Source organism: Taurulus bubalis, assembly GCF_910589615.1.
Source record: "Taurulus bubalis genome assembly, chromosome: 19".
In the NCBI taxonomy this organism is placed as follows: Eukaryota; Metazoa; Chordata; class Actinopteri; order Perciformes; family Cottidae; genus Taurulus; species Taurulus bubalis.
In genome coordinates this window covers 1,522,111-1,533,668 of record NC_136607.1, presented here as the reverse complement: position 1 = coordinate 1,533,668, position 11,558 = coordinate 1,522,111, and the positions used below count along the sequence as shown (strand labels likewise).

Here is an 11,558-nt window from a genome sequence, read left to right as displayed (position 1 = left end):
CAGTTTGAAAAACTCGGGGACTCCACATCCAGGATCTTTTTGGGAAATTTCGGTCAGGTTGGAGTTTTTCCGTTTCTTGATGGAATAAGCTATGATTTGCCCGCGGAGGTATGCTTTAAGAGTTTCCCATAATGCAGCTTCGAGATCTCTGGGGAGGAGTTAAGCCTAGTTTATGGTTCTCCGTAGGTACGCCGTCGACGTGACGCCGTCGACGTGACGCCGTCGACGTTGAGCATTCGAAGTTCTGCGTCGAGGATCTGCGTTGCTCTGCAATCAACCGACATGCCGCCAGGGGGGTGTGTCTGTGTGTCTGTGTGGTTTGAGGGGTTATAGCCGAATTCTGGTCACAGTAAACAATGGCGACCAAGTTGGAGCGGCTGCATTAAAGTTGGAGCTCATCAATATTAAAGAGCAAATGCTTATTTTGCAAATGTTGAAGCGCAGGCGCCAGAGAAGACGTTTGCGGAGGTGGTCTGTACGACCACTAAACCGGTCGAGGCTGGGAAAAAGCAACTGCTGGAAATTACGTTCTGAGCGGACCAATCACAGCGCTTACGGTCCGCGTCAACGAGACGCGTAGTTAGGATTTTTTGGAGGTGCTCGTCAGGCTACGGCGTAGGGGTCTGCGTCGACGGCGTAGCTACGGCGTAGGGGTCTGCGTCGACGGCGTAGCTACGGCGTAGGGGTCTGCGTCGACGGCGTAGCTACGGCGTAGGGGTCTGCGTCGACGGCGTAGCTACGGCGTAGGGGTCTGCGTCGACGGCGTAGCTACGGCGTAGGTACGCCGTCGACCTGACGGAGAACCATAAACTAGGCTTTAGTCTCTAGAAAGAATTCTATTTGGGCTGACTGAACTTCACAAAATTGTCATCTGAAAGTAAGAGAGGGTTGAGGCTCCAGATTCTGTTTGGAGGGGGGTGGTTTGGGAGGTCTAAATCAAATAGAATGGCACTGTGATCCGATATGAGAATACTATTTTACGAGCAGGACTTAACCTTAGGCAGCAGTATATTATTGAGTAAGAAATAGTCTATGCGGGTATAGGTATGATGCACATTTGAGAAAAAAGAATAAGCTTTGGTGTTGGGAAACTTAAACCTCCAAATATCTGGAAGGCCACACTTATGCATGAAATCCTTCACAACTACAGCCGATTTGGAAAGGTTCTGAGGATTCTTGGATAACCTATCCAAGGTGACATCCAGCACAAGATTAAAATCACCTATTATAAGCAATCCATCGTCAAGCTTAGGTATTACCAGAAAACAAAGAAAAAGGAAAATACACATTAAAAATAGAAGGCTCCAGTCCGGTGTACCTAAGCCTGTTAACCCTATCGGTTTTACTATTACAAACTTTGTGCATAGCTCTATCATGCACTTTAAACTCTGTATTTAAGAATTATTGTAAAGACAAAAACAAAGAGGATTTTAACCTGAGAATCGTTTCTTTTAAAGAATCTACGGAACAGTACAGTGAAAGCCATTTTCTAAACATTGACAAACACAACAAACAGCCGTTCTCTATATCCAGAGGAGATGAGATACCCATTTAAGTAATTAGTACCAAAACAATAAGAGCAAATAGCATTAACTATGACTATGTTAAACCAGAGTGGGGATAAAATATGTAACCTGCAACCTACGCCAGTGCTGCGTCTCAATAGCTTGAATTGTCTGGTCGTGTCTGGTAATAGCAGATACCGGCAAGTAGTTTCTGCATATCAGCGAGGGTTAGCGCTGGGCTATTGCCGTCGCTATGTGCGGTATCACCGCTAGCTAGGTCTGATGCTAAGCTGCCATGATGTCTTCCCTCGCTCTCGCTTTCGAGTTTTTTACCTCCTCTGGCTGCGTTAGGCTTGCCCATGCTGAACTGAATTTTAGAAGCTGGTTCTCCAAGTTTCAGACGGATAATTAGTAAGGCAAATGTCAAATAGTTAATTATGATGCACATGCCATATCTGAACAAATCTGTTTGTACGTCGTTCATGCGAGGCCTCTTGAATGAACTTGTTTTCTTTTTTTTTTAAACACAAGCAGAGAGAAGTCAATTAATTTGCATCGTCGTCCTCATGCCTCCAAAAGATAAAGACAAACATGAAATAGACATGAAGGAAAGACTCTTTATTGCTTTAGCATTCGCCATAAGCAGGAATCAACATTTTAATCTGGTTTGAAAATGAGCCCAACAACACATACAAGTTAAAATCACCACATTTCTTTTCACTTATTAGATTTTTGACATTATCTAAATGATAGACTGAATACATTGAAAGTAAAGATCTGTATTGTCTTGATTTGAAAGTAATTATTTGTAGCTTCAGTTTCTCTGGATTTCACTCCAAAGATGGGAGACTGTGACTATATCGATGACGGCGTCCTGGTTCCACGTGTTGATTAGAGATCACATCCTGCCACATAGGAGCTCAGGTCTTGGTACTGGCAGTGACGGCGCCAGGCCACCCTGAAACCAGACAGAGGGACATCACCCATCTCTCCACATGCCAAAGCTTGTGTTGTGAAAGCATCACGGTCACATGATCAGGTCTTACCAGGCTCCGATGCCGTTGGGATCCCTCACGACGCGCTTGGCACAGTTGATCGCCACACTGACATCATCACTCAGAAGCTCTGTGATGAGAGAAAAACAGGTTTTGAATGGTAATTCAAAAAGTGGACATTCAACATAACTGCAAGTACAGCATGTGCTACGTGATGAGTGAAGAAACCAGCCTCTCGAAAGCTCTCTAATAATAACTTCATAATAACTTTATAGAGCGCTTTTATCCATAGCAACTCATGCACCCATCCGCATAAGTCCTCTTTCCCCGAGACCTGATGCGTTCTGATAGATAATGTATTTGTGACTTTAGTACAAAGAACGCTGTGCTTAACAAGTTGACAGTGCTTCTTTGAGATCTTCCTTTTGGGCTGCATACTAGGGTGACCTGACGTTCGGATTTAGGCCGGACAGTCCGGATTTTCAATGCCCTGTTCGGCGTCCGGCGCAGCATCAAGCCGGACGCGTATTTGAAATCAAAATATTTGAACTGGCCGGCCAGCGTTTCTGAGATTGTAGTGAGACACGGAGAAAAGCACGAATAGAACATCTTTGATGTGATGTGTCGAGTCTTGGCCAATCAGCGTTTAGATGTCTACAGCGGCCGTCTCTCATAATGCGTTCTTCTCTGTACTTGATGAAAAAACACACAACTGAAAGTTGACGTTCTCTGAATACTACTGTTGTTGAGTAAAATGTAATTTTCGGATGTTTTCAGGCGGGAAGTTAGTTGTTTAAGCCAGTAATTGTCAACCAGTGTGCCGTGAGAGATCGTCAGGTGTGCCGTGGGAAAATGTCCAATTTCACTTAATTAGTCCCAAAAAATATTATTTAGTTGCCGCAAATGATTTTACATTGTTGAGCGTCTGAGCCTGCAATATAGTGGCTGGCCTAGTAATATAGAACAGGTCTACACCTTGTTCTGCTATTAAACAAACTAAACAGCCGTATGTTATTGATCGTATCTACAGACAGCTTGTCATTTCTGGGTCGGGTCTACAACTCTTCTCTTCTCTGTGTCGCGCACGGAGGAGTTCCGCCCCGACGCAACCAGGTGAGACACAGTGGACAGAGAGCGTCGGAAAATATGTTGCGTGCTTTTCACAATGGGATGTGCTGCTGAAGCTATCACTATTTTGAGCTATGAGCTCTCACTTTTAACCCTAACAGTTCATGTATTTGCAGGTCAAGACGAACATCCAACAGGCTGCAGCCTGGAGCTCATCAATGATGTTTCTGACTTCGCATATCGAGAGGCTCTGGAAATATTCTTCCAAAGCCCGAAAAACACACTGCAGTGACAAAGCCTGCTCACTTTGTGGTTGTCATTCAAATAAATGAACACCGTGTTTCCTTTAAGTCAGTATTTATCAAACTTGGGCGGTATTTATTACAGGGGGGCGCAAGAGGAAATGCTGTTAACAGGTTACGCTGCGCATGCGCGACTCGCCGATTCTTGTCATTTCGCCAAAAGCCGATCTTTATGAGATCTCCCTCCATGAGGTCATCTTTCTGCTGTTGTGTCTCTCATCGTTGAGCATGAATTGAGAGCCGTATCAAATCTAGAACCTCTTTTAAAAAGATGTGTAGAGGAAAGCAGCTCGCTGCAGCCACTAATACTGATACAACGTGATGCTCACACGTTGTAATCATTATGTTTTGCAAAACAATTGCTTATTGTTTTCCACAATAAGTTATTTAGTAGTTATTTAAACCTAAATATTAGGTTTTTTTTGCATAACTTTATTTAAATTTTTCGAACAAAGTGATAACAATTTTCTGTCTGATGGAGCAATCTGGTTTACTTGAAACACTGAATACTCTTCCATGCCAGTAGGTAGCGCAATAATGACCTACCATATGCTGTATTATGCTACAATGTGACACTTTGTAACTTTTTGGGTTGTTGGTGTGCCGCGGGATTTTTTTATTGTAGAAAATGTGCCGCGGCTCAAAAAAGGTTGAAAAACACTGGTTTAAGCATCAAATCTGTGGTTGGTTTGTCAAGAACCAGCCTACTTAAAAAGATACGGCGACGGGTTGAGGTCCTGAGCTCCGCAGCACCGGGCCGTCAGCGCTCTGCTGCCCGCCGAGAGCAGCCTGATATCGGCAGGACTTTTTGAAAGGATCCGCTGGCTCCGATTTCTCCGTTGACAACATGGCAAGTAATATACAATAGGAAAAACATGTCCCTCTGCAGTTAAAGTGTTGGGTGTGGTGGTTTGTCACTGACCGCTGCACCTGATGTTACATCCATTCGATGTCGGGCCCTGGCCGTTGTCACACCACCAGCGGCTGTTGATCTGGAAGATGCCGTAATCGGTTGATCTGTCGGTGTTGTAGTTGGTGGCCATGGTGTTGTAATCCGACTCCCACTTGCTCAGACAAACCCCTGAAGAAGAAACAGAATAGCTGCACATATAGAACCCTGAAAACTCAACGTGGAAACCTACAGACGACCCCTGTCTGAAAGGTCAACGCTGGGCATCAAAACCCATTTGGGAAAATCCAGCCACCTCCATGACAACTTTCCCGCAAATAAAGATTGTAAGATTGATTTCCATCGTGTATCAAAATAAATGGAAACTAGCTCTTGAGGTGGAAGAAATATCACGGAACTTCTAATGTTTTAGTACATTCTTTGGTTCAAATATATAGTACATGCATATGCAAAAAGTACACGTGAAATGTAGTGAGTAGGCTGGAATGGTCCTTAAAACTGATATTATCTTGCACAATAATAATGCAAATGTACACCAAATGAGTAATATGTTCAGCTCCAGACACAGTATCTGGTGGTCTAATACTCACAGTTGGCCAGACTGTGGCCACGGTAGCCGTCCATCCCATTCGCCTTCAGCACTCGGGCCCATTCACAGCGCTCGAAGACCTCAGCGCTGGCCACAGCCACCAAGAGCAGAAACACAAGACTTCTCATAATGGACTCTGTGCTGGACTGAATATGTCCACAGCTGCTGCTAAACTTCCCTTTATAGTCAAGGAGCTCGGTTTAAACCACTGTGGCTGCTTCCTTTGTTTTTCTTGAACTTCGTCCAATTCGAACAAAGCTGGTAAGAGAGGTGGAGATTCCACTTTCCACTCAGTTTGAATCCGGGTTTTTGTATTTCAGCCTTGATCAGCTGATTGTTTTCAGGCGTACTGTGCTATCAGTGTGATAAGGAAGACTGATGTGGAAGACAAGGATAAGTTTGAGATATGGTACAAATTCATCCGTCAATGAAAAGTAAACTCTTCTGGCAAACATGAAAGATTATTCTCGGTCTAATGTCTAACCTGACCAACAAAAGCTGATGTGAAGGCACGACCAAAGTAATGTTCACTTTAAGTATTTCTCATAAGAAATGTAAGTTTGTTCACATCCATGTTGAGCAAGCAGTCTTTGTCTTCAATGCCTTTGCTGCCACATTACTGTAATGTAATGGTACTATTTAATAGACATACAGAGCGGAGTTCAATTCAATTCAATTCAGTTTATTTTATATAGCCCAACATCACAAATACAAGTTTGCCTGAGGGCTTTACAATCTGTACACATAACATCCTGTCCCGGGCCCTCACATCGGATCAGGAAAAACTCCCCCAATAAAGATAGTAAAAACCCTTTCACAGGGAAAAAAGGGGAAGAAACCTGAGGGAAAGCAACAGAGGAGGATCCCTCTTCCCAGATGGACAGAAGCAATAGATGAAATGTGGCCAGAATGAATAACGGAGTGATCAGTGTGTGTGATATCGGAGGGGGGGTGTCCGCAGTCCGCTGTCGGAGTTATACGAACCTGTCAGTCACAGTCTCGGTGTTGTGCTAATGTTGAGCTAATAAAGTTAGCCGAAGATACAACGGTCTCCTAAGCTTATTATACACATAACACTACAATTATTACCTGTGTTGTGGGTCACCATGTTTAAATCCGTGGCACATAAAATGAAATCCTGAGTAGTGTGGATCATGTTGCCAGTGTACTCACCATAGACTGTGTATAAGAAGTCAGCATAGTCACTGGATAGGGTGACCATATCCATAACACCAAAAAGGAGGACACTATGCGGTATGTTGTGAGGCTGTGAATAATTGCATAGGAGGGGTGCAGTTTGATTTTATTAAGTGTGAAGAGAGGGGATGTGAGCCCTTTTTACTGTAATTGATCTCCTTGGAGCATACGCTGCTTCATCAATTAATTAATATTTATTTTTTATTTTTAATATACATATATATATAATATATATATATATATTAGGGCCTCCTCCAATGAATCGCCACCTTAACGTGGTGGAGGAGTTTGAGTGGCTCAGTGATCCTGGGAGCTATGTTGTCCGGGGCGTCAGCCCCTGGTAGGGTCTCCCAAGGCAAACAGGTCTCGGGGGAGAGCCCAGACTAAGAGCGATTCAAAAAACCCTGATGAATTGCAGCCCACGGACTAAAGTTACCTCGCCCGGACAAGGGAAACCGGGGCACCCTCCCGGAGCCAGACCCAGGAGGGGAGCTCGTCGGCGAGCGTCTGGTGGCCGGGCTTTCGCCCATGGGGCCCGGTCGGGCTCAGCCCGAAGAAACAACATGGAGCAGCAGTCACCCCGTGGACCCACCACCCGCGGGGAGAATTATCGGGGTCGGGTGCTATGCAGACCGGGCGGCGGGCCAGGCAGGAGACCTGGGCGAGCCGATCGCCGGCAGCATAGACTAGCTCTAGGGACGTGGAACGTCACCTCGCTAGCGGGGAAAGAGCCGGAGCTGGTGCAGGAGGTGGAGCGGTACCAGCTAGATTTAGTTGGGCTCACCTCCACGCACAGCATGGGCTCTGGAACCAAGCTCCTGGAGAAGGGTTGGACTTTGTCCTTTTCTGGAGTTGCCCAGGGTGAGAGGTGCCGGGCGGTAGTGGGGATACTCACGAGCCCCCGGCTGAGCGCCGCTATGTTGGAGTTTTCCCCGGAGAACGAGAGGGTCGCCTCCCTGCGCCTACGGGTTGCAGGGAGTAAAGCTCTGACTGTTGTTTGTGCTTATGCACCGAACAGCAGTTCGGAGTATCCGGCCTTCTTGGAGTCGGTGGGAGGGGTCCTGGAAAGGGCGCCGCCTGCCGACTCCATAGTTCTCCTGGGAGACTTCAACGCTCACGTGGGCAATGACAGAGAAACCTGGCGGGGCGTGATTGGCAGGAACGGCTTGCCCGATCTGAACCCGAATGGTGTTTTGTTGTTGGACTTCTGTGCTAGCCACAGTTTGTCCATAACGAACACCATGTTCGAGCATAAGGTGGCTCATAAGTGTACCTGGTACCAGAACACCTTAGGCCGGAGATCAATGATCGACTTTGTAGTCGTATCATCTGATCTGCGGCCGTATGTCTTGGACACTCGGGTGAAGAGAGGAGCAGAGCTGTCAACTGATCACCACCTGGTGGTGAGTTGGATCAGATGGCGGGGGAGTCGGCTAGAAAGACCTGGCAAGCCCAAACGTGTAGTGAGGGTGAACTGGGAACGTCTGGCGGAGGACCCTGTCCGGGAGGTCTTCAACTCCCACCTCCGGAAGAACTTCTCACAAATCCCGAGGGAGGCTGGGGACATGGAACCCGAGTGGACCATGTTCAAAGCCTCTATTGTGGACGCGGCTGCTCGGAGCTGTGGCCAGAAGGTCATCGGTGCCTGTCGTGGCGGCAACCCGAGAACCCGGTGGTGGACACCGGGGGTGAGGGAAGCCGTCAAACTGAAGAAGGAGGCCTTTCGGGCCTGGCTGGCCCAGGGGTCTCCTGAAGCAGCTGACGGGTACCGGCAGGCCAGAAGGGCTGCAGCTGCGATGGTCGCGGATGCTAAAACTCGGGCATGGGAGGAGTTCGGGGAGGCCATGGAGAAGGACTTTCGGTTAGCCTCAAGGAAGTTCTGGCAAACCATCCGACGGCTCAGGAAGGGAAAGCAGGGCCTACCCCAGGCTGTTCTCAGCAAGGGGGGGGAACTGCTGACCCGGACTGGGGACATCGTCGGGCGGTGGAAAGAGCACTTTGAGGAACTCCTAAACCCGGCTAACATGTCCCCCGGAGAGGGGGCAGCGCCGGAAGACTTTGGGGTGGTTTCTCCCATATCCCTGGCAGAGGTCGCTAAGGTAGTCAAAAAGCTCCTTGGTGGCAAGGCGCCAGGGGTGGATGAGATCCGCCCTGAGATGCTGAAAGCGCTGGACATTGTTGGGCTGTCTTGGTTGACACGCCTTTTCAGTGTCGCATGGGGGTCGGGAACAGTGCCCATGGACTGGCAGACCGGGGTGGTGGTTCCCATCTACAAGAAGGGGGACCGGAGAGTGTGCTCAAACTATCGTGGCATCACACTGCTCAGCCTCCCGGGAAAAGCTTATGCCAGGGTGCTGGAAGGGAGGCTCCGACCGCTTGTCGAACCTCAGATTCAAGACGAGCAGTGCGGATTCCGTCCCGGTCGTGGAACAGTGGACCAGCTCTTTACCCTTGCAAGACTACTGGAGGGGTCCTGGGAGTTTGCCCAACCAGTCTACATGTGCTTTGTGGACTTGGAGAAGGCTTTCGACCGGGTCCCTCGGGGGGTTTTGTGGGGGGTGCTGCGGGAGTATGGGGTGCCGGACCCGTTGGCACGGGCTATCCGGTCTTTGTACGCCTGCAGTAGGAGCTGTGTTCGTATCCTCGGTAGTAAGTCAGACGCGTTCCCGGTGGGTGTTGGCCTCCGCCAGGGCTGCCCTTTATCACCGGTCCTGTTCGTGACTTTCATGGACAGGATATCTAGGCGCAGCCAGGGGGCGGAGAGGATCCGGTTCGGGAGTCTCGGGATCGCCTCTCTGCTGTTCGCGGATGATGTGGTCCTGTTTGCCTCCTCGGATTGTGACCTCCAGCATTCACTGGGGCGTTTTGCAGCCGAGTGTGAAGCGGCAGGGATGAGAGTTAGTGCCTCCAAATCTGAGGCCATGGTGCTCTGCCGGAAACCGGTGGATTGCTCCCTCCAGGTGGGGACAAACTGCCTACCCCAAGCGAAGGAGTTCAAGTATCTCGGGGTCTTGTTCACGAGTGAGGGTAAGGTGGAGCGGGAGATCGACAGACGGATCGGTGCGGCTGCAGCAATAAAACAGGCGCTGTACCGGTCCGTCCTGGTGAAGAGGGAGCTGAGCCGGAAGGCGAAGCTCTCTATTTACTGGTCGGTCTATGTTCCAACCCTCACCTATGGTCACGAACTCTGGGTCGTGACCGAAAGAACGAGATCTCGAATACAAGCGGCCGAAATGAGCTTCCTCCGCAGGGTGGCCGGGCTCACCCTTAGAGATAGGGTAAGGAGCTCGGACATCAGGAGGGAGCTTGGAGTCGAGTCGCTGCTCCTTCGTGTCGAAAGGAGTCAGCTGAGGTGGTTCGGGCATCTAGTCAGGATGCCTCCTGGACGCCTCCCATTAGAGGTTTTCCAGGCACGTCCAACTGGTAGGAGACCCCGGGAAAGACCGAGGACACGCTGGAGGGATTATATCTCCCGGCTGGCCTTGGAACGCCTCGGGATCCCCCAGAATGAGCTGGAAAGTGTTGCGGGTGAGAGGGAAGCCTGGGTTGGCCTGCTGAACCTGCTGCCACCGCGACCCGACCCCGGATAAGCGGCTGATAATGGATGGATGGATGGATATATTAGGGCTGGGCACGTTAATGCGTTAAAAACTCGGCAACGCAGCAAACTATTAACGGCGTTAATTATTTGATCATGCGTTAACTCGTTGTTGTTTTTTTTGCATGGGAGGGGCTTTATGCTGCCGCACACAGGTGCTGCATTTTAAATCTCTCCCAGATGGCGTAGTTCAGACCTGGGCGTCTTACGGCTCTCCCAGTCCGGCCTGTGTGAGGTCAATCAAAAAAGAAAAAAGAAATAAATACACGCCATAAATGCAATACGGCACTGCTTTTACTTTGAAGGTGATTTACGTATGCGCACGCGCACTTCCGCAGCCTCAGCGACCGGCTTGTTGCCATCAGACTGAAGCACGTCTTGTTTTGTAGTTTCTGTCCTCAACGAGCACAGAGCGCTCACAGGAGCCTCGCGCTGCAGTGTCCAAATCCAGAGTGAACATTAATCGCGCAAAGCCACCGCTGAGATACCTGTCAGCTGTCCTTCACATCTCCACCTCATTCAACCAGACTTCATGCTCTTGTTCAAGACAACACAGACTGGACTTTTCTCACTGAGTAAGAAAAACTGAACTGAACAAGATCAAAAGCACTGATTGATTTTGTATAAAGTTAATCATTTGCTGGTCTTTAACATACATCTTTAAGGTAAGCAACAAACTGAACATGACAAAAGAAGGAGTGGCTTGTCCCTCACAGGGACCCTTACTAAACATGACAACAGAAGGAGTGGCTTGTTCCTCGCAGGGACCCTTACTACTGAACATGACAACAGAAGGAGTGGCTTGTCCCTCACAGGGACCCTTACTACTGAACATGACAACAGAAGGAGTGGCTTGTCCCTCACAGGGACCCTTACTACTGAACATGACAACAGAAGGAGTGGCTTGTCCCTCACAGGGACCCTTACTACTGAACATGACAACAGAAGGAGTGGCTTGTCCCTCAAAAGGACCCTTACTACTGAACATGACAACAGAAGGAGTGGCTTGTCCCTCACAGGGACCCTTACTACTGAACATGACAAAAGAAGGAGTGGCTTGTCCCTCACAGGGACCCTTACTACTGAACATGACAAAAGAAGGAGTGGCTTGTCCCTCACAGGGACCCTTACTACTGAACATGACAAAAAAACGAGTGGCTTGTTCCTCACAGGGACCCTTACTACTGAACATGACAAAAGAAGGAGTGGTTTGTCCCTCACAGGGACCCTTACTACTGAACATGACAAAAGAAGGAGTGGCTTGTCCCTCACAGGGACCCTTACTACTGAACATGACAACAGAAGGAGTGGCTTGTCCCTCACAGGGACCCTTACTACTGAACATGACAACAGAAGGAGGGGCTTGTCCCTCACAGGGACCCTTACTACTGAAC

General features: G+C 48.7%; 1 protein-coding gene across 1 annotated transcript; it reads right to left on the bottom strand.

Moving 5' to 3' along the window:
• Nucleotides 1-2,396: 2,396 nt before the first annotated feature.
• LOC306751230 (lysozyme C-like) lies at nucleotides 2,397-5,497 on the bottom strand (the record flags this gene model as incomplete). The annotated part of the gene is made up of 4 exons (XM_079234778.1): nucleotides 2,397-2,463; nucleotides 2,552-2,630; nucleotides 4,793-4,951; nucleotides 5,371-5,497. 4 exons carry the CDS (start codon nucleotides 5,495-5,497, stop codon nucleotides 2,397-2,399), a joined length of 432 nt encoding a protein of 143 aa, XP_079090904.1.
• Nucleotides 5,498-11,558: the final 6,061 nt, after the last annotated feature.